At 48.5% G+C, this 22,933-nt stretch overlaps 3 protein-coding genes across 6 annotated transcripts; all 3 read right to left on the reverse strand.

Annotated features, from left to right (window-relative positions):
* Positions 1-2,592: 2,592 nt before the first annotated feature.
* On the reverse strand, positions 2,593-10,967 carry rrn3 (RRN3 homolog, RNA polymerase I transcription factor). Of its 4 annotated transcripts, none has more exons than XM_023821663.2 (18): positions 10,563-10,967; positions 9,636-9,743; positions 9,499-9,555; positions 9,283-9,372; positions 9,066-9,195; positions 8,917-8,976; positions 8,636-8,699; positions 7,619-7,688; positions 7,439-7,537; positions 7,165-7,263; positions 6,948-7,083; positions 6,612-6,742; positions 6,394-6,524; positions 6,062-6,246; positions 5,727-5,835; positions 5,388-5,540; positions 5,112-5,199; positions 2,593-4,111 (listed from the first exon to the last, which is right to left on the reverse strand). In XM_023821663.2, the coding sequence occupies exons 1-18, from the start codon at positions 10,563-10,565 to the stop codon at positions 3,959-3,961; spliced, it is 1,866 nt and encodes a 621-aa protein (XP_023677431.1). In that variant the 5' UTR covers positions 10,566-10,967; the 3' UTR covers positions 2,593-3,958. The 4 variants fall into 4 exon arrangements, with proteins under 4 accessions (XP_023677431.1, XP_023677430.1, XP_023677433.1 ...); XM_023821662.2 differs by having other exon boundaries at positions 9,636-9,746; XM_023821665.2 differs by lacking the exon at positions 10,563-10,967 and adding an exon at positions 9,912-10,010.
* A 343-nt stretch (positions 10,968-11,310) lies between these two features.
* LOC111858188 (transmembrane protein 238) lies at positions 11,311-12,919 on the reverse strand. The gene is made up of 2 exons (XM_023839727.2): positions 12,146-12,919; positions 11,311-11,632 (listed from the first exon to the last, which is right to left on the reverse strand). Exon 1 carries the CDS (start codon positions 12,679-12,681, stop codon positions 12,187-12,189), a length of 495 nt encoding a protein of 164 aa, XP_023695495.1. The 5' UTR covers positions 12,682-12,919; the 3' UTR covers positions 11,311-11,632; positions 12,146-12,186.
* A 1,711-nt stretch (positions 12,920-14,630) lies between these two features.
* On the reverse strand, positions 14,631-22,003 carry LOC111849167 (eukaryotic peptide chain release factor GTP-binding subunit ERF3A-like). Its single transcript, XM_072704920.1, has 14 exons — positions 21,570-22,003; positions 19,298-19,339; positions 18,281-18,532; positions 18,162-18,195; positions 17,878-17,955; positions 17,577-17,757; positions 17,305-17,459; positions 16,978-17,118; positions 16,537-16,630; positions 16,269-16,349; positions 15,997-16,170; positions 15,812-15,901; positions 15,494-15,662; positions 14,631-15,188 (listed from the first exon to the last, which is right to left on the reverse strand). The coding sequence occupies exons 1-14, from the start codon at positions 21,733-21,735 to the stop codon at positions 15,136-15,138; spliced, it is 1,710 nt and encodes a 569-aa protein (XP_072561021.1). The 5' UTR covers positions 21,736-22,003; the 3' UTR covers positions 14,631-15,135.
* Between the last annotated feature and the right edge of the window lie 930 nt (positions 22,004-22,933).

The following is a 22,933-nucleotide window of genomic DNA, read 5'->3' on the forward strand; positions in this document are numbered from 1 at the left end:
TAGTGGAACGGAGTACAAACTCAATCCCGTTTTCCGTTACGAAATGTCATCCCACAACCCAAAGCAACGACGCACTGAACCTCACAAAACAAGGTTTTGAATCAGAGCCCGATAACTACTGAGAGGAAATAAATAAAGACTTTGTAAATTTCTGGGTGCAACTATTACATACTGCCAGTCAGCTGGAGGCTTCTGGTTTTCCAAGTGTCTCAGTGGTTGATTTTACATTTCTTACTGGGTGAACCTCTCTGCTCAAAGCGCCAACACTAACTGCTAACACCTCACCTGCATACTGCTTTCTGGGAGACAAGGTCTTACTAACGCCCCCTAATTGCCATATGAGGAACAGCAGGCTCTCAACTCCAACTATTAATAAAGCAGCAGAGCAGCCCTTGTCTCAATTAGCGAAAATTTAGAACAGTGATCTTCTAGAAGAGGAGCAACGGCGGGCGGGCGGAGGCGAAACCCGAGGGCATCTATTCACGGTCACGTTTCTCTCAGATCCCAAAATTGGGCCAAAACAAAAACAGAGACAGATCCTGATGAGGCTAACAGTGGAGAATCTGACTGTGGCGTGTCAGAGATGGAATGTGGCCCAGAGAGGGAGAGGAACACGACCCAGCTCTGAGATGACCGCACTGTCTGGAAAAAGAACGGGGGGGGGGGGGGGACTGCAGGGGTGCCGTTCCATCTGGGCTTGGGACAAACTCTGTCTACCACGAGAGACAGGTGGGCAACATGGCATTGATGTCAGATCTGTGGCGTCTGGAGAGATGCAGCCCAGTGGGAGGAGCGGCTATGGAATTAGCGTAGATTACGTCACGTCAGGATTATATTACTGTACCGATAATACCCACTGCGAGGCGGTCTTCCGAGTAACAGAGCAGATCGACGGTGGTCTATCATCACACTCTGACTGACCTTCTACAGCAGAAAAAGATGAATCACTCACAAGTTAGCCACAAATCTGAGACATAAATCATTTCAGGAGAATCTGTCTGGATGTTCCTGTGAAAAGCCCAGCCATACGAGGAGGTGCTTGAGGTAACGCTTCCTGTCTGATGATAAAACTTTGCCCAGACTTTTTTTGAATATCCCACAAAAACAAGCTTGTGATAGTTTTAGTTACACAAATATGTTCTGAGGGCAGAAGGAAAAGTGATTGGTTCAGAGAGATAACCAATCAGATTGCAGGTGAGGTGGGACCGAGACTTCCGATAGTTTGGTCCCACCTCCTGTACAATTTGATTGGCTTTCTCTATTTTCTCAAAATATTTTTGTGTAACAATCCCCCCACTCCAGGATCTCTTTCCTTGGCCCTGAACATCTGCTGCTCCATGAGTTCCTGGCAGCACCAGTTGTTGTGTTAACCGCAGAGGTGATTAGCGCCGATTATCACAGGCTTTCCAGAGCTAGCCACACCTCAAATGTTTGCTTGACATTTTTAGCATACCCAAACATTTAAGACAGAAGACGGTCCCAGGGAGGGGACAGGCCGGAAGCAGGGGCTGCTGGGATATCTCAGTGATCACTTCAGTCTAGTCATGCCACCATTCAGACACAGCAACATCAGGGAAGGCAGAAAAGGAGTACTGGGCCATGAGTGCAACATCGGTCATGGGGGGGCGGGGGGGACGCTGTCACAGCCAGTGTAATGCCTGACCAAGGGAGACGTTCCCCCTGAAAAGCGCTTAACGGAGCGCTTTGCGAATGAACTCAGCACTAAACTTTTAGACAACACCACCACCTAGTGGTAAAAAAAGGTAATCCCCCTTTGTCCGGGAGCCATTTCTTAAACGTTGTAGCCTTGGTATTATTTACATTGGCATTTAATTTATTTAGTGGATGCTTTTGTCCAAAGCGACCTACAGGTAAGGTAGGCTTGGGGGGTCGGGGGGTCGGGGGGGGGGGGGGGGGGGGGGGCAGAGTGTATCATTATCCAGTCTCATTCCTGTGTCCCAAGAAAATGGCAACAATTTCACTAAACATCCGCCAACTCAAATCCCCGAAGGGGAACGGCTGATGTACCTTGATGGCACAGAGCCATTCAGCTGAAGCATCTTTAATACAAAACGGTAACATAAAGGACAGTAACCCTGTAGGAGTAATAAATACTCCATACAGAGTACATAATACCACCACTGTAACAAGTGTTACATTGTATTGTCATTTATAGACACTTTGGCTCTTCCTTGAAAAAATTCACTATTTAATGTAAAATGTATCTTCTTACCTTCAGTTATTCTAGTGCCACATTTGACATCAAGGTTACTTTATAATTACTGCAGACGTGCACCCAAGACGGCAGTACACACCTGAACATTATATACCTAATGTTCAGGTATATACCTGTCCTGGGCGAGTGCGTGTCCTGCAGTCAGACTGTCACCTTATACATACATTAAACATTCAGTGTTCTCTAAACACTCACATACATAATGTCAAGGGAGACGGAGTTTATCTGTTGTCCCGATTAAACACAAACACAGACACATGTACAAATGTGTAGGAGACGTGAAAATGGTTTCACGTTACAGCAGAAGCTAAATGTAAGCATTGATTACAGATACGAAACACAGGAAAACCTGCAGCGGCGGTCAAAGGCCAAACTTTTATTACCAGCAAACATTAAATTATCACCAACATCAGACCATGCAAAAGTCATAGATTACACAGATAATCATACAAAACATCCAGGAAACATAATGAAACAGGTGATTATAAAATAAAAAGTGGATGCGCGCGCGTGCACACACACACGCGCGCACACACACACACACGCGCACACACACACACAACTAGCATGCAGGTGGGGCCCGATCATGTCACTGGAACTGCCTCATTCCAGCACATTCCGCCTGATGAGTGCCATTTTAATTTAAGCCACTCGCTCCTGACTTAATTACGCGATGAATCCCACACAGGAAGCCGGCTCTCATTTTCCCGTCTGAGTAAAGCATTTTACTTACACAACATTTGCAGAATAATTACTGTTTGGCTGCTAATTTACTGAAGCAGGACAGATTCTGTGGCATAAACAGGTGCGCCTCCGCGGCCGGTTACGGCGGATCGGCTATGGCAGCAGGGCCCGGAGGTCCGGGAACGTGACGCCGCCTTAATCCGGTGCCACCAGATGAGCCAGCGACTCTCACCAAGATGCAAAGGTCTGAGGTGCTGCTTTCACGACGACCTCCAAGCCAGCGTTCAGAGGAATGCAGACACTCCACAGGGGCAAAGAGCAGAGATCGTTACTCAGGTACTGGGGCATCATGGTAAACAGACCCACTGCATCCAAGGCCCGTTTCAGCCCCAAACCACCCCCCATCCCCGAAAACACAAGCAACCTCAATGGAGTTTTATATCAAACAAAACTGTTCATGCGAGCTGAACTGCAGCCAACGTCTGCATGACTGCATCAGACTGAGTGTCCCACACAAGGTGCTCCTACGGAGAGAGACACGCAGAGGAGGATCCGGACGGGTTGCAGTTTTGCCCAGAGTGACCCTGAGTCCTGGGGGTCAGACACCCTGTGGGGGGGAGTCATTGCAGTCCTCATTAAAGGTTTCCCCAAAATGCAGTTCCTGTCCCAACAGGAAGGGGCTTCCGCTTCTGGTTCAACATAAACAGGTAGGTTTACCTCGTCTACCTGCTATTTAAACATGGACACAGAACCCACACCACCGAGCAGGTGGGTCAGACCCCACATCATACTGGGTACAGGAGGGACCCCAACCTCCATACTCCCACCTTCAGTGTCCAATCAGACCTCGTGTACTGGACTGTGGAACAGCCTGCCTGACGGCTTGATGATACCGGTTTTGGAGAGATTTGTCCCCTGGGAGACGGAGTGGGGGCCACCACTGAGCTCTCACAGAGGGGGGGGAGGGGGTGTCAGCCCTGACTGCAGGATGTAGGCTCGCTGGGTCGACGGCCATCTTGGTGAGGTCGCAGCTCATGGCTAGAAGGGCCGGTGAAGGAAAGTGACTGGGGGGGAGCCCACGCTGCTAGGGCTCTGGGATTGTGACTCATAGGAGCCGGGGGTGATGCCCACCATGGCGTCCACCTGTGGGGTCTCTCCGTGCAGAAAGTCATCCTCCTCCTCTGCAGGGTCCTGAAAGACAGCGGCCTAGTAGTGATTCCAAGCCAATAGCAAAGACCGAATTCCTGCCATTCCATCTGACATTCCGAGGAACTTTTGGGGCTTTTCCACTGGCATACAGGAACCCACCCGCACCTGAGCCGTACCGAGAAGAGAAACTAGTTACAGCGTGGTTCCAGCTCACTTTGGTTTGCCACTTCAGAAGAATTGGCTCAGTAAAGGCTTTGCGGGTTCTGAGAGCAACAGCAACGCAAGAGTGAAGAGATGCACAATTTACAATTCACACAGTGTATGATTTACTTTGTAGTCATTTCTGCTAGCAAGTCTAAGATTGCCGTCTTTGTTAGCATCAAATGCTAGCAGAATTAGCATTCGTTTGCACATATACAGTAAAACTGGTCTAAGTCGCCGGCTTGTAACTCAATGTGCACAAGTCGACGCTCAAGCAAAAGTCCCGATTTTTCCTAATGATGTTTCCTTTAAAATTCCTTGTGTAAATCGCCGCTTGCAAGTCGTCAAATTCCCTTAGTCGTCACCTAAATCCCGAACACCACAAATGAATGGATTTTCCTACCTGTAAATCGACACCCCAATCGCTGCATTCCCGCCGCCTGCTTGTCACCACGGCAATGTAGAAACGGGGAATCCCCACCTATCGCACTAGTCGCTCCCTGGTCTTAAGTCTCGCGTGTATAGTGCGGTGTAGTAGAGGTATGGTGTTATATTTACTAGTCGGCAAAACGGCGAGATAGACATAAATCGCCAAAGTGTCGACTTAGAGAATTGACGAGATACACCTAAGTCGTTACTTTTAAGCTGGTCCCGTGAGTGTCGACTTAGACCGGTTTTACTGTATTTGCATTTTGAATCCATTCCGTTCAGCGATTCCTTAGTACTATTTTTTAAGTAGGAGGTGGGAAAGATTTAAGTTCCGAGTTATCGGAACGTATCAATACCAGTCTGTGGTACGGCTCGGTTCTTGGTGGCAGTGGAAAAGCGTACTTTGTCTCACCTTTCTGCCGGCGGTTTTGGGAGAGTCTGCCTCACAGTCGCTGGGCTCCTTCCACACCTGGTACAGAGGCTCGATGAGTTTCCCTGACCTGGTACACGAAGAACGCTTTTAAATCGCAGAAGCGTCAGTAGAAACACCACCCAAATGCGACTACAACCGCAGCGCTGAAGGAACCGGCCCATCACAAGCCAGTGAGCCCTGTCTCCACCCACAGGCTTCTTCTCCAGTGAGAACCACACGGCCAGATGCCACCTATGTGGGGACGTGTGAACGCACCTCTTCAGCAGGTAGGGATCAAAGGGAAAGAAACTGTCCAGGGGGTTGGTGTTGGCTGGCTGGGCGTCACCCCCTTGGCCGCTTCTGACCACGGGCAGCACGAGTCGATTGTTGCGTTCGATGATGGTGTAGCAGAACACCAGCTGATACTTCCTGTGGAAAAACCGGCAGGAAGCTCAGGGACCAAGCGCCCTGCCCATCTCCTCAGGGGTTCAAAAAGCAGCAGCTGGATATTAGTTCACGACTCCACGACCAAACACTGCAGCCCTTGACACGACTGTTCACACCAGCCAGGGAAAGCCAGCATGGAGCCACATGGGCGTGGAGCCGATGCCCTACCTGGAGATGGCGGCGAACATGGAGGTGATGGGAGGCAAGCAGACCTTGAGGGGGTTCAGCTGACTCATCACAATGCGCTCCAGGTTCAGGCCCTGGAGGTAGGACAGACCTGGAAGCAGACGCACCAATCAGGGTAGAGATCAGACTGGCCCCGCCCCATTTCCCCCTGGAAGGAGCCACAACATCTGCACAAGGCAGAAGACCATAAAGTGGGAGGGCTTACACTGTCTGGTAATACAACCAAACAGAGCTCCTCCTAGTGGAATACCACCACAATAACAGCCATGTTGAGTCAAGCGACCCACCTGGCATCCCCCAGACCCCTGCCTGCTCACCTTTACGCATGCTCCCCTCCAGAATGGCCTGGTGCCTGAAGACCAGCGTGTAGAAGACCGCCTGGCAGGCCGCGTAGAACGGCCCGTGCAAGGTGACGTCGCAGAAGGTGGCGGAGTTCGCATCTTGGCTGTCGATGTACTGGTGCAGCCAGGGTACCAACAGATCCAGACAGGCCTTCACCGTGCTGGGAGGGACAGGCAGGATAAGCGAAGGAAGCGAAGGTGCGTCACGGCCCAGGAGAACCTACCAACCACTTCATCTAGTGGCGAAACTGCTTCCGATCGTTTATTGATACGGAGGCGGCGACAGCCTGAGGGAGAAGGACACTCACACCACGGGGACAAACTTGGCGCGGGCCAGAAAGCTGCCGACGTAGCCGGCCGCGGTGTGGCGCAGCACCGCCGGCTGGGAGGGGCTCTGCAGCAGCTTCCACAGGTGCTCCAGGAAGGCCTCAGCGAGGCCCTGGGCCGGGGGGTTGAAAGCGGGTCACATGTCTGGAGAGGACGGCCAGCCGGCACGCACACACACACACACACGCCGGCGACTCACCAATCGGAAGCTGCAGAGGTAGAAAAGCAGGAACTGCACGTGGCAGGAAGCGTGCGTGGGGAGGATGAGCTTGTCGAATACCGACACCAGGTCCCGGTACAGCGCTTTCGTGTGCTCCAGGTGCAGCGAGCCTGAGCGAAGGGCCGACAGCAGGGGGCGTCAGCGAGCACACATTTCACTCGCCACGGCGATCTCCCTCACAGCTGCTCTAAAAAGCCTCTTCAGAATCAGACACTGAGCACTTTACTCCAAAATGAGGATTCAGATTCACAACCTGGGGTCCTGTAAGCACGACGAGCCGCCCTGACGCCCCACCACCGCCCCCGGCACCCTCACCGTTCTCGTGGCAGACGTCCTTCACGTACGCCAGCATCACGCACATCAGCATGTCCAGCTGCTCGGCCACCGGATGCGCCATAGCGCTGTGCTCCACAGCTGCAGGAGGTGCCCTGGGGGTCCCCTCCTCATCCTCCTGGGGGGGTTCGGGGCCTTCAGTTTACCTCACACTCACATTTACACCCCCCAAGACTCAAAGCTCAGCTTTCGCCATTACCATGTCGAACAGGCACTCGTCCTGATCGCCATCGCTGGCCAGCTGCTGGGCTGCGGCACTCTCCTCCACTTCCTCGATCTCCCTGTGGGGGGCGCTCACCTGTGATGGGCCACAGAAATCCATTTAAAAACTGTCAGGACATCTGTGCTTCTACACGAGTCCTATGGCCAACAAAACAAATTCACATTAAGAGAAGCCAAAGATGACGGGGACCAGCAAGGAGGCGGAGCACCCTGCCCACCTCCATCCCAACACCCACAGGCTTCACACTCACATCTAGCTTGAGCATCTTTCCCACGACCAGCTCCAGGATCTCCCGCCGCAGGACTGGGAAGAATATGGAGACCCGGAGCACGTTGTGCACGTAGCACTCCTGCGGAACGAGGGCATGTCAGCGGAGGCGTCACTCGACGCTAAAGGAGACAGCGGACGCCGACGGGGGGGCTGCCCTTACCAGCGTGCGTGCTGATTTGTGCATAAAAGGGAATTTCTCGCAGAGAATGGGCATCAGAAACCTGCTGGTGCTAAAACAGAAGACGGCACTGAGGTCCAGATCCCACAACCAATCAGCCTGTACTTGACACAGCCAGAGGTGGACAGTTCAGGTCCAGAAAGTACAAATCCAGACTAAGATTTTATTTCAACCAACCAGCTGACTATTCTCATTCTTTATCCTCATATAGCTTGCTGGTTTGACTTTGAATATAAGGGAGGAGAATTAAAACAGAGTTGATTTCACATAAATTCATATACATAGTGTAAGTGCAGCTTTAACAACACAGCTTAAGAAGCGTTACTTCCCTCTCCTATTGCTGCTCACCATTGCGTTTTGTTTACAAGGAAAGATCATCAGATTTTGAGCTCATTTTTATATCAACAAATAGGTTAATTTATTTTGGTCTTAATTTTGGTTGCTTTTTTCTAATTAGCTTGTATTTTTATTTACATTTGCATATGTCTGGTGTGACAATCACATGACATTGAAATACGTGGGATCAATTTTTCTGTTATCAACAGTCTGGGATTTTCTCATATGGAGGCCAGTGGAAGAGCCGACAAAGTACTACTTAAAGTTTGTTCGTTAATTTTGGAATGATGCAGGTTTCTGGAAATGCACGTAGACCTCACTTGTTCTTTACTTACGTTGTTCGTTATCTTGTTCGTTATTCGATAAGATCGATTGCTTTCTGGAAAGCCACCCCAGGTCTAAATTCTTAAAGTGACAGTACCGTTTTACTGGAAATCAGCACGACAAATCAAGAATAATGAAATCGTCTCCCGAAATATTACTTGCAAACTTAAACTTGGATAATGTAACATACCTCATCTGAACTGCAACGGTCGATAATTATTCAAATAAAATACACTGAGCTTGGCCCATACACCTTCGTCTGGATTTTATTTTGAACCTGAACTATCCACCTCTGCCACAGCAATGTCACATTCATTTAATTTCTAACATGATACTTACGATGGAACATATCGTCCAATCATCTGCAAACCTTGATGGCAACGGTCAAAGTTCCTGGGAAGGTCTTCAAACAAGGATAATGAATATACAGTGAAACAAGATCACTCCGCTTACGAGCGAAAACACCAAGGTTATATGTCAACGGCGCATGCGTAGCTAACCACCAATTAAATCAATTAACCTTCATTAAAATTACAACACAATTTGGTATCATTCATCACGACATTTCTTATATTGAAATAAAAACAAACATGAGATGAGACATCATGAACATAACTTACTTTCGTCGTCATCGTCAGAGTCTGAAATGTTGACATCTCCTTCCTGGACAATAATTCGCCCTGTTTTATAAAATAGACAGATATTATGAACGAATGGCTTTAAGCATACATTTGACAGCTAAAGTTGTTCTGGATGGACATGGGCTCACCAGGTGTGAAATTGGAGACAATCATTTTCAGACAAGACCTCAGATAAACGGTCTGAGCAGAGACGAGGTTGCTCAGGAATGCCAGGTACTCCTCCACCACTGACGGGCTTCTTTTGAGCCATGGCAGTCTCTAAGATGACAAATACTGTATTACGGGAAAGGCGGCGTGGCATTGGCCGAACATCTGAGCGAGCTACCCAGCCTTTGCCAAGCTCACCAGGACGGCATACACCAGCTGCTCGTGGTCCTTGGTCAGCTGAGTTACACAGTTACGGAACTCCTGCAGCCAGTTAATGATCTGGGCATCCTGGTCAGATTGAGAGGAGCAAATTCATCAACGACAACGTGGAGATCTGGGTTCGTTCATACCGCAGAATAAGGTCCCGCACACGTAAACGGATTCCTAGTGCTGTAGTTCAGAAAACATGCTTACTTTGATGTCCGGGTCCGTCAGCTGGTGTTTTAACAACTCATAATCGCGCGTGTCACCCTTGAAAACACAAAGCAGAACGTTAAATATGGTATATTAAGAGACGATGTTTATAAATACAATATCAACCGGGGCCTCACTTGTTTAAACTTTGTCAGCGTGTCCACAACATTTCCCCCGAAGCGCACAGTCTTCACCGGCGGAGTGTTCATGAAATCCCTGTTCTCAATCTCCATGTTTTTACAGTCCTGCTAAAGATAGCAGAATGTTTGAACAACCGTGCTTGTAACTAGTAAATCACTACTTTATAATTATAGTAACAGATCGATAAACAGTTGGCTCAGCTGCAGCAGGACAGCACGAACACGTTCCTTAAAGTAGTTGCCAAACTGATTTTCCTAAATACCGATAATCACCGCGGCTATTCCCAAAGCAACATGTGCGTTTTAGCTCTTCCACCCAAGCGTCACGAGAGGAAGACCCGCCTTCCGCAGCACACCTTTGACCCGGATGTTGTTGCGAAAACAAACTATCGGCCGGAAGTTACAATGCAGTCGCCGGCGTTATTGTGCTATTATTTCCATGTATTTTAAAATGAGACGCTGCTCGTAAAGTAATAACAATGCAGATGTAAATAATTACAAGATCTGGCACGTTCTATTAAGATAAATTTATGCTTATAGTTCATGCAGATTCTTTAGAAAAATAAACGAAGAGCTTGAACTCAATATTGGACTCGTCCACTATGTAAATGTACAGTAACAATAATAAGATTCTGTTTTGTGTTTTATACATTATATCGCCATTACTTGTTGTAGCCAAGGGGATACTATGCATTGATTGATCTTGTGTTCTTAAAAATCAATATGCGTAACTCGATGTATCAATGTCATATTGATCGTTTTCTGACGCCAGGTTTTAGAAAGGTAATCCCAGTTTGTCCACCAGTTTTAGATAATGTACCTGCAGGAACGGGAGAAACCCTTTTTCAGGATTATTTTTTTTACTGCAATGAAGTTGTATGAACAACAGGGAGATTTTCACTCTGGTACTCAATGTCACCTTACCATATCGTTGAGTGGATACAAATGGACGTGGTTTATTAAAATGTATCCATCCGTCTTCCAACCATTTAACCAGCAGGACACAAGGCAGGAGAACACCTCGGACAGGATGCCAGTCCATTGTAGGGCACACAGTACAAAAAGCTCCAAATCACTCAGAGGAAACCACAATAATACGCAGGTTCCACACACTCGGTGCACAGGCGCCAATCCAAGAAGTGTGAAGCAACAGCGCCACTATGCTGCTCATATTAAAATATCAGGAGGGTTTAAATTCATTGTAACGTACACATATTTATGCGCAAATTCATAGACATAATTATAGAGAAAACAAATATGAAATAGATATAAACAGCTACAAAAAAGCCTAAGCTCTTTGTGGAAGCGCTTCATTGACTTTGTACTCTGCACCCCGTGAGTGTGTTTGCTGGTTTATGGTGTGTAATTACATACATGAATTTCACAAGTTATTTATATAGAGTTGTACGTTGTTCAACTGCTGACACTAGTTTGCAAATTTCTAAACGGCACGTCATGAACAACTTATAATATTTTAAATGGTTAGAAAATACAAACAAAACTATTTCCCCATTTTCAGCATTGTTCAGGTGATGTGGCTTTGGGGGGGGTAAAAAAAGTTTTTTTGACATGGTAAAATGATATTGTAGATATTCTAGAATCTAGAATATTGCCATAGAACACTAAACAGTGAGCTAAAAGGTTTACTTTGTGTGTAGCTGCAAAACACTGCTGATTGAAATCATATTTTATTTAAGTGTAATCAATCAAATGTACAAAATAGTGCAAAATCCGTGATATAAATTTTCACAGTAAAAAAAGAAAGCACAGCGACGAAAGGATTAGATGTATATAATCCACAAAAAAAACGGGATCTGTTTGCAGACAAATTATAGAAAATTCACTGGTATTTCACATAAATTTAAAGTACTTGTAAACAGGTTAAGAGGATTACTGAGGAAGAGAGGCCAGGTGCGGGGTTATCAGACTCGTTTACTGGCACGTGGCGTGCGTAGGTTGCAATGCGGGATCCAAATGACTTCTTCTTCCTTTTACTGTAGAGTAATGAAATACGAGAAATATCACCTTTTTCTTTTAATTCACTATTATTTGAAAACAATTTTCCAAACAAAGAAAAATAATACAATATTTAAAATAACAGCAAGTGAATACAAAATGAACAATTACTGTTAATTCCTGTTGTAAATAAGAGTTGTTGCTGTTCGGTATTTATCAAGTTAAGTGCTATAGTCACATAATGTGAATAGCGTTCTTAGTCCTTAGCAAACTCCAAAGGTTGCCCTTCTGAGAGATTATCAATCACATTCACAGCAGTCCTAGGACATTTGATGGTGTTGGTCTGAGGTACACCCATAGAACTGGGTTAATTATTAACAAGAAAAACAAATATCCTTGTTCCCATTTTACGACAATTACAGTCGTTTTTCCAGGAAACAACACAACATCAAAAAACTATTTAAAACAAATTAAAGAATTTTGTGCATAATAATAATAATAATAATAATAATAATAATGACAACAACAACAATAATAATAATAATACTTACTCAAGGTGATAAAAACGACCGTTAAAAACTTTTTTAAATGATCAGATGGCCGAAGTTTCTGTAGTCCTGTGCGACGGAGATGCTGCTTGGTTCCGTACGCCTGCAGACACGGTGTGTAGACCTTCCTGCGGAGCCATAGGGAGAGTCACTGGTATTTGCCCCCTGCTACCCCCACCCCGTGTGGGCACTGTTACAGGCTGGTCGCCCCTCCTGTTCCCTCGGAAGGAACTCCTGATCCCGTTGGACAGGCGACTCGACAGTCTGCGCACCAAGGCGTCGATGCCCCTGTCCTTTTTCAGCAAGCCCACGTCGTCCTCCAGATCCTCCGGCGGGACTTCGATGTTGCCCGTGTACCAGAAAACCCACCAGACGAGGCTCAGGAAGATGATGATAGCGCCAGCGTAAATGAGGAAATCGTAGAAAAACAAGTCGGCGAAAACTCCCACCAGAAGGACGATGAGCCCAAACACATCAAAGACCACCGCAAGCCAAAAGGCGCAGGAGCAGCGCCCGAGTCCCCGAATTGCAGTCTCCATGTCGGGGACAGGTGCGACGGATAAAATATGGTCCTCTTTGTCCCCCAGGTAGCGTTAATGACGGCGCTCATTCGCAATGCATGCTCAGACTGATGTTTTTCTGGCCGAACTCCCTAGAAAAGCTGCCTGTCGCTCCAGGTGTGTCGGACCAGGTGTAGGAGCCTAGCGCTACCTGTCCACCGGGAGTGGTGGAGGAAAGGCACCGGGGGCGGGGATGCTCTGCGTCACCATGTCCCGGCGGAGGCTGGAGCCGAGGCTGCGCCGCTCCGACCTTTGCGCATGAGGACTGATAAGGTTTGCCGGATAATATCAGACTCACGATGCATGTTTTTTCTTGTCCCGTAGCGATCACTCCATGATACTCTCATATGTAGACTTAGAATAAAGTTTTTCTCAATGGTAAGAAATGAGAATCAATGGGAATACAAAAAACTACCCAGATCATTTGTTAAATAATTTAACCTAATATCCAATATTTATCATTTTCCGTGACCACGAATGAGGCCCCGTGGCTCCGTCCATTGTAAGTTGAAAGGTGGATGGATGAATGGATTGATAGATAGGAGGGTTTTTTTTCTTTATAACACACCTATACTTAACTGTATGAAATCTGACTATAGGACTATATTAGGCCTATATCACAACGAATACACTCAACGGCTATACATTACGTTGTTTCGGAAGCCATAAATAGAATAAAATTTACTCGCATAAATAAAACTAAACACTGCCTTTGATATGTGCCTGATTACTATAATATGCAAATGAATTTATCTTCATCTTGTGAGATTTCCTGTTGCGGGTGTATTAACTAATAAATGAAGCTGGCATATCCTCGGGGCGTTTCCTGTAAAAATTGGACTGCTGTCCCCTTTCCTGTCCCCTGTGCTCTCTGGAATAGGTCCACCGCGACCCCGTACTACATAAGCACGTGGAGAATGGACGAAAAGTACCTATATAAAACGTGTAAGACTCGTTACGTATTTAAAAAAAGTGGAAAATCAAAGGAATGACATAGGCTTTATTGCATATTATATAGGTCTATATACTTTGTCTTGCATAAGGACAACTCTGGAATATCCCAGATGCTCCAGTAATCAAGATTAAACCCAACAGGTAGCGGTGTGGAAAAAACGTGTAGATGACGGAACCAGCTATTATTCAGTTTTGGTCCTTTCTGGGAAGATACAGGATTGAAGAACTAGGCATTTGGATCTTGGGGTGGGGAGGCAAAACTCCGTCCTCCCTGGGAAATAAAGGGTGGGAGGGTCAGAACATACGCACCCAAAAGAAACGTGCAATCGGACCTTAAGGTATACCCCCAACCCCGGGCATCTCCCACGTAAAACACCTGCATTGCATCACTACCGTCTGGCATTCACTACTTTCCGCAGCTCGGGGTGCATGTTGACCTTTCAGCATGCGAATAATCGAGCCAGATAACACTACACAGCCGCTGCTTCGCTCTGCGCTGTAGGATCCCACACGCACGGAAGGCGGCAGGCAGCAGTTCCTATTGTATCCGAATCATTTAAACTGTATTAAACAAACAAACCGGAGATTACCGCTTAACGGTGTCCGGTTACCACACGCCTGTAATGAATTTGGCTGGGAGACCGTCCTTTGTTTTCATAATCCTATACCGATCAGATTTTGTTGCCAACGTTAATTCTTGCTTATATTAACTGCACTTTTATGTTAACTTATGCTTCTTAGAATAGTTTCAACTACCTAACCGTAAGAGGTTAAACATGTTTTGTTATGAAGAGATCTGTAACGCAGCGCAAATCTGGAGATAATAGAATTAGGCCTGTTTTTCGTCAGTTTTTATATATTAGTATTTCATTTTCATTCAATTATAGAACACTTTATCCATCCATTTTCTGTACGTGTTTGTCATATATATGTTTAAATTCCCAAACAAACGTATGACACATGTACAAGCAAGCTTGTGGTTCCGTCCATTTAATATTTTATTTTCACAGTTGTTAACACGTGATGCTCGCACCCGCTGCAGGAACGTCTCTAAGAAAACCCAATCTCTGTATAAGCAAAGGAAGGCTCTTACAACCAACATGTCAAACGATTTGGTTTCGATTGGTTCATCTGAAAGCTGTTTTTTTCCCTAAACCATATTTGTACTCCAAGCAAGTCGGCGTCTGTTTAATGTAACTGCGGCCATTCTGAAGGAGGAAAACGAAGCAGATGTCAGTTAGAGCATCGATGGCAGACTGTGGGTTGGGGGGGCGGGGATGGGCCGCCCGAATGGGAAACCGAGCTCTCAATATGAGAAAGCTGACACGGGGAGGGGGGGGGGGGGTCTTGTCTGCATTTATTCCTTTAAAAATTAAAAAAAAAAAAAATCCAAGTTTACAAGCTGGTCTTCTGCAGGCAGAGAGGTGGGGGAGCGGCCATCCCCGTCGGAGGGGCCGTGCAAGGACAGACCTCCCAACTTCACTCCCGCTCAGCGACGAGCTTCAGCACCTTGCCGATGGCGATGGTTTTGCCTGCGGTGGGGGGTGGACGGGTCATTAAGGAAACCAGCCTCTGATTTTTCTCACTATTCAGGCTGAGATGTGTGCGAGTGAAAGGAGGGACATTGTATTCCTACTATTCTACAATAGCCTTCATGACAGAGACCCTATTTCTTATTTCTTAAACCGGGTCCTGCAAACATTTATCTACCCATGATGCCTCGCTGCTGTACAAGTCTCTGTAGCAAGATGTCATCCACCTCCTGAGGGGAGCCACTGCTCAGAGTGCTAATTTAACACACCGCGTGCCAAGCGAACTGCCCCTCCCCCCGGCCCACCTTCGTCCCGCAGCGTGAAGCGGCCCATCTGGGGGAAGTCCTTGAAGGTCTCCAGGCAGATGGTCCCCGCCGTGCGCAGGCGGGCGATGCACACTTGGTCCTGCTTGACGAAGCGAGGCCGCGTCTTGCTCTTCTCGCCCGTCTTCTTGTCTACCAGGCAGATTAAGGCCTGGGTGGGGTCGCGGGGGGGGGGGGGGGCAACAGGCATGTATGTGTTACATCACTGACAGGTAACACTACAGCCAGTCAAGATACCACACACTCTATTTCTCAGGCCACATGCTGCCACTTCCTGGGTCGACCCCCCCCCCCCCTCACCGTGATCTGCACTTCTTCAATGCAGGTATGGATGTGCAGCACCGCGTTGTAACCGGGACAGATGATGGACTTGTGCTCGATGATGACAATCTGCAAAGCAGCAATGCATGTGGGTTAAAGAGCAGGACTGGCCCGATGCCCCAAGCACCCCTCCCCCGCCAAGCCCCAGGTTCGAGGGGTGGCACCTGTGCATCGAAGGTGCGTCCCGAGTGGCAGAGGTTCTCGGGCGTGCAGAGGATGAAGCCGGGCAGGATCTCCTCCTCCTCGATGCCCTTCAGCCGCAGTTTGAGGTTCTCCCCAGGACCCGCGTCCTCTGTCTCCACGTCGTCCGAAAGCAGGCTGAGCACCTCCACAGTGTGCTGCCCAGGGGGGGGAGAGAGGACCATGTTAGATGCTCCCCCCCCCGGAGAGGACAGCAGGTGACAGGGAGGCCGCGGGGTGCCAATCAGCCACTTACCCGGTTCGGCATCACCACCAGTTGCTGCGCCTTGCTGATGGAGCCCGACTCGAGCTTCCCCAGAATCACGGTGCCCATGTCCTGCAGGGGAGTCACGCTGGTTAGGGGGGGGCTCACAGACGCAGAGAGGTGGACAGGCAGGTCCTAGCAGGCAGGCCGTGAGCACCACCTTCTGGAATATTACTAAAGGACCTGAAGGTTTGTTCTGCCACCACCATTGCCGCAGTAACACCACCCTCATGCACCACTGGGGGGAGCTCATGCCCACCTTGTACTTGTCCACGATGGGTAACCTGACTGGGCCATCGCTGGATCTGTTGAAGTTTGGCAGACTGTCCAGATGGGGGATGAAGGGAAGCCCTCTGGTGGGACGAGAACAGAAAGAGGTTTTGATCTTTGGGGGGAATTTGTTGTCCAGGATACAGCAGTGTGCAGGTAAGCAGGCGTGTGGCAGGAACACGCCTCATGAACACGGAAGGCGTGACACACGGCATAGTTACTCAGATTGCTGCAGGCCACGGGCATTAAATGACATCAAGCCGGTTAATGCCTGCCAGAGCTTTACTGGTGACAAAGCCGTCACACTCAGGCAGAAGCCCAATGTCGCATGGCCACGCAAGCCGCCCTGACACCCAAGGACACGTCCAGTGAGCCCCGCCCCCAGCAGGAAGGAGCCGCCCTCATACCCAGGGATGCGCCGGGGACTTACGTGTACCAGGAGCAGAGCTCAGCGGGCTCCTTCAGATTGGCACCCGTCAGTCCAGAGCAGGGCATGAAGTGGATGTCCTTCTTGGGGTTGAATCCAACCTTCTTTAGAAATGGCACTAGCTTCTCCTTGCACTCCTCGTACCTGGGGGGGGGGGGGGGGGGGGGGGGGGTGTTGTTACCGACAGATGCTGGTCTCCAACACATGCGTGGCCACTTAAAGTAACAGGAGCCTCTAACCTTGAGTGGCAGTCCATCCCATAATCATAAGCACACAAACTGCACACACCCCCCAGCCTAATCACCTTCCCACGCCCCCCAGCCTGATCACCTCTCCAGACTCCAGTTGACCGTAGGGTCGTCCATCTTGTTGATGAGCACGATGAGGTGCTTCACGCCAGCAGTCTTGGCCAGCATGGCATGCTCCCGCGTCTGGCCGCCCTTCTCGAAGCCCGTCTCAAACTCGCCTTTGCGGGCCGAGATCACCTGCGGGGAGGCGAGGAGAGCAGCTCCAGCCACGTTCATCCAACCACTTACATAACCCAAAGTTTTGACGGCTTAGTTTGTATCTCCCATTCTGCATGTACCGCCCCCACCCCTCACCAGCACGGCCAGGTCGGCTTGCGACGCCCCGCCAATCATGTTGGGTACGAAGCTCTTGTGTCCTGGGGCATCCAGGATGGTGAAGTGCTTCTTTTCAGTCTCGAAGTAGGCCCGGCCGACCTCCACCGTCTTGCCCTTGTCCCGTTCCTCCTGGTTCGTGTCCAGGGCCCAGGAGAGGTACCTGCGCCAGGAGACGAAGGCCGTCAGCACTCCCTGACCCGTAAAGCAGGAGTACCAACAGAACTACAAGCTGTTAAGAATCCTGCTCCGACTGGCCGTGGCCAGAGTGGGCGTGGCTCACCAAGTCTCTCTGTTCTTCTCCTTGGCCTCTCTCTCATACTTCTCCAAGGTTCGCTTCTCCACCATGCCTGTTAAGTACCTGAGGCAACATGTGAGAAACGTCACCCCCACGTGGCACAGCACGTCCCTGCTCCAACAGCGAGCCAAGGCAACATAACGGCTGCAAAGCCAGCAGCTTATTACATCAAGCTGATAGGATTTAGACGGTTGGTAGCAAGGGAAGGCATGCACACAGACTCCCAGAATTTCCTGTGGTCCAACAACATGCATAAGATGGGCACTCACATGATCTGGCCTCCGATTGTGGACTTGCCAGCATCTGAGGGGGGGGGGAGAGAGGGGGAAGATGACATCAGCGTCCTGGCATTTCGTCCATCAAACCTCACGGCCTCGTAAACACTTACCCACGTGTCCAATGAAGACAACGTTGACGTGCTCCTTCTTGGGCGCATCTGGCAGGGCAGGGGCCAGTTTGGGCTTTGGCACCTCCTCCTCTTCCTCCATCAGGGGCTCCTCTTCATCCTCCTCTGCAGATGGACCGACTGTGCCCCCGTCGCCCACGGGGCCGCCTCCCGGCTCCGCCTCACTGGGTCCCGCCCCCTTCTGCTCCCACGTCTCCTCTGTGGCCACCCCCGTCTCGCCATTCTCCAGGGGAGCTGGACACAGACACCCCGGGGGTTGAGACAGGATCTTTCTGATGACCACACACATGCGTTCTAGCCCCTGTTCAGTCCCTAATGGAGCTAGTGTTCCACGTTCATGGCTCTGCAAAAAATAAGCGAGCACCTGCACACCACAGCAGGCGATACTGTCCCAGTTCCAGAGCTGCAGTCCAACCTTCAAACATTAGAATCTGGTGTCGCTGTATCCTTCGTGAAATGACAGCAAGTCTAGGGCAGTATTTCTCAACCCAGCCCCCAGCGATCCCCAGACACTCCACGTTTTTGCTTCCTCCCAGTGCCCAACCCACCTGCACTAGGTATTCGGTGTTCTTAACTGACTAGCTCAAGTGTGAACAATGTGGACTGTCTGGGGATCCCCGCTGAGAAACACTGCTCTAGGGCAACGGAAGCAGGTGCAACAGGAAAATTCAAGGAGCAGATTACAGCTCGTAAGCAGAGGAGATCGTCAGCGGGCGGCTTTACAGCTGAGGGGTTGATGAGTTTCATGTTAACCTCTGAAAGATGAAAATTCAACAGACAGTAACAGCGAACCCTCTCAGCCTTAAGAACTGCTCTCAGCATGCTGGATGGCTCACAGGTGGTCTGGGAACACAGTGACATGCTAAGGCCATGAAGTTTTGTTGTCACTATCGGACAGGAATGAATGACAGACAGTGCCAAACTCTAAAGGGTACAGTGTCATGGGCAACCAGACCAGAAAACAACAGCCACAGGCATGATGCGGAATCCAGAACGTACCAGCGGGTTCTGACGCTTCCGTAGAGTTGACTGTCTCGGAACCTGCAGGGAAAACAAATGAGCTTCAGACCCCCACTGCAGATTTCAAAGACTACAGGCGCTCCTCACTTAACGACCTACCTGTTTAATGACCACCCTGACTTACGACCAGCTCTCCATCTGTCGGTATTATACGCTGTACAAGAACTTTGGTCGTGGAAACAGCAGCGCGGTGTCTTGGCGTCAAGCATCTCATCTCGCATCACTCTGTCTCAGTCCCATTTTTTTTTTATACATCATTTTTATAATTTATGCTGATCATATTTTATGTTGTGCAATATGAGTAATGCAAATTTAAACAAAGTTATCAAGATGGAGTTTCCTTTATAGCTTTTCTTTATGCAGAATAAATAAAAACAATTGCCTCTATTTACAGTATGCAAACCTCAGTAATGTATATTAGAGCTGATCTCCTCTATTCTTATGCTTGAAGTATTGGAAAGGGGTGGCCCCTATTCAGAGGAACGGAAGGCAGTCGTTAAGTGAGGAGAGCCTGTACAGCTCAGGATCACAGCTTCAGAAAGCGTCCGCTTGGTCACAGAAGCCGAATGACCTTACAGCCATGTTATAATTAGAGCAAAACCCATTAAACGACATGCTGGAATTATTCAAAGACATCATATTAAAAAGCGATCTTAAATGATCTGTTGACACGTCTCCCATCTCCAACTTAAAACCTTAACTTGTGGTTTGTCACACTGTAAATACTGCCGCAGCCACAGCATCCAGGCTGCCAGGAATAAACACCAAAGAGCTGGGATTTAACCAATAATCCCACAAGTGGGAAGTCTACCCACTGGAGTCAGTCTCTCTGCTTTGACTTGTTTAGAACAATGAGGTAGCTTCAGCTATGAGGATGGATAGCCAACAAAGAAGAGGCCCAAGATGCACCGACAGGGGAACACTAATAGAGAAGATCACGGCAGTAAGGTTAGGGCCCACCTTACAGCACATGTGACCCTCATGTCGCCAACATGCCCCAAAGTGATCAGTCACAAAGCACGCCGAGGGTGACATCTCTCGATTCTGTCCATCGTTTTGAACTCCAGCGAAATGTCAACTGCACGGATCATCGGAGGCGAGCGCATTACAAAAGCCAGATCAAACAAATGAATGGAAACAGCCACAGATGGCACACTGCTGGATATTAAGAAGCAGGATTTGTTTACATATTCTAAAACCCTTTAATGTCCTAAGCATATTTGATTTTGATAGCAGGAATATGCCTCTATCTTTTGTTTTCCTCAAAAGCAGTTTTAAGATTTAAAAAAATATGTATTAGGAAGGAAAAAGAAAAAAAAAGTTGCAAAAACCTGATGTCTTGTAAGACACATTTTATCTACAATCAGAACTAATAGTAACGGCACTAAACTATAGTGACAGTTCAGAAAATCACACTGTTGATGCAGTTTGTTTATTACTGGCTAGTCAAACCTTGATCTGAAGCCCAAGTTTTAATTGGCGGCCACGCGCTTGCACATCGCTTTGCTAAATAAATGTAAATGCGATGTAAATGAAGTCCTGTCAGCTTAATGAAGGACATGAGTAGCTCAGCCCCGGGGGCAAAAGGTGGAGAGCGCTGAAGCCGCATGAGACCGCGCAAAAGTCAGCCTGTGCTGCTTTTCAGGAGGGCTGATGAAGTGTAACTATACATGGTGAATAAGTATCACTCTGGTACAGGACAATAAGCAGGAAAACAAAACGGGGGAGGGTGTCCGCGAACACTACTGTGAGGGGTGGAGAGATTCCGCATTTATGGGCTATTTAAGCAAGCTCGTACTCAAGAGCATTTTTCTTCCTTCAAACTAAATTACATGCATCTATTTGCACCGTAAACTGTGAGACTTGTGAGATCCCTGACAGTCCCGGATCGCCGGGCCAGGTGGCGAACCCAACCATGTAGACACAAGGGAGACGTATGACACGAAGATCGGGCCGATGTACCGGTCCAAAAACGCGGGGATGGACACCATTACACGTTGGGATAACACCCGGGTGGAGATAAGGGCGGCTTCCGCTGCTCTGATATGAGCATGGCGCCTCATGACCGGGCCGGCTCCCAGGGAGGAGGCGTAGGGCGGACGGTAGTTAGCGGGCCAGCCGGCCCCGGTACCGGCCTATGGAAACACTGCAGCCCAGTCCCGATGCCTATGGTGGTTTTATCGGACTTACAGCCGGACCGCTGAAGCTAACACGATGGAAGAGAGAAAATAAAAAGCGGCGGCCAACTCACCGCGGCGGCCGGGCTCTTCGGTGGGGACCATCTGGCGAAAACCCGGCACGAACTCGGCGGCGTGGACGTTGAGGGCGCCGAGAGCGGCTCGAAGCGGCACGTCGACCGGGGCCTCGCTGTCGTCCTCCTGCTCCCAGGAGTCGGGGGCACTGTCTATGGGTTCCATCGCTGGCTCGCTATTTCACTGCGCACTTCCACAGTTTTATAACCACCCGGCCCGGTGCGCCTTTTTATCTGGGTCGCCTCCTTTTAAAAGCGTTTAAAAGCAGCTCCCTGCCGGTTCCCACACGCGAAAAGCGCCCTTCCGTCTTCCAGGTAAAACCGAGCCGGCTTCGCAGGGCGACGCAGCGGAAAGAGGTCCGACTCAGCGCTCAACGCGAGTCCTCGTGTGCGCCGACGGCTCTCTCCCGACCACAGGAAACGGCCTCCGCACTGCATTATGGGACTTGTTGTTGTCTTGTGGATTGTAGTTTTTGTCTAGACAGCCATTCGTTACTAAACGATAGATTCACTCTGATTGGACCACGTGAGATCTGTCTTAGTAAATTTCGCTCTGATTGTCCCACGCGCCGTACACTAGAGTATATTTCTCTTTGATTGGCCACAGGAGACAGGTTCTCGTTTGTTTCTCTCTGATTGGCCCACAGATAATTCACGGAACGTTTGACGTAATACGCGGTAAACACGTTGAGTCAATGTTGCATATAAAGTAACAGTGCATAATTGTTCAGATAAACCTTTGGCAGGCGTTTGTTTTTTGTCGTTTTAATAACAGGAAATGTGACGTGGCAGAAATAATGCTAGATGATGGCGCAGCATCCACCAACCCATATTTTATCACTTTAAATAGTCAAGGACCTTTGAAGCTTAATGGTCTTTGAGACTGGAGGGATGCAAACATTTAACCTCTGTGTTAAAAATAATAATATAAACCAATAATGGTATGTCATTGTGTACCATTCTATTATATTTCTGCAGTAAAAGAATTAATGGTAAATATTGAGTGTGTTAACAAGCCATTATGTAAGGCAGTGGTGTTAAAGTACGACTTAAGTACAATACTTAAATATAATTTCAGTAATAAGAATGACTTAAGGTCAAATTATTTATAAGGCAATTAAAGTTAATGTCAGTGTAGCTAAATATTTATAGCAAAACCATACAAAAGAAAACCCTCTAAAATATAGAGGTATTTCCTGTTATTCGGCTGTACCAGATTCCCAAGCTGGGATATATTACACCCACTCGATACACAAAGGCACTTGACAAATAGGCACAGAGTGAATACATCAAAATGTGGTTTAATAAAGGCAACAAGAGTGACCGATTCCACTCTTTTCCCAAGAACACTGGGGAAAGGGCAT

The sequence above is a fragment of the Paramormyrops kingsleyae genome, chromosome 22 (assembly GCF_048594095.1).
Source record: "Paramormyrops kingsleyae isolate MSU_618 chromosome 22, PKINGS_0.4, whole genome shotgun sequence".
NCBI lineage: Eukaryota > Metazoa > Chordata > Actinopteri > Osteoglossiformes > Mormyridae > Paramormyrops > Paramormyrops kingsleyae.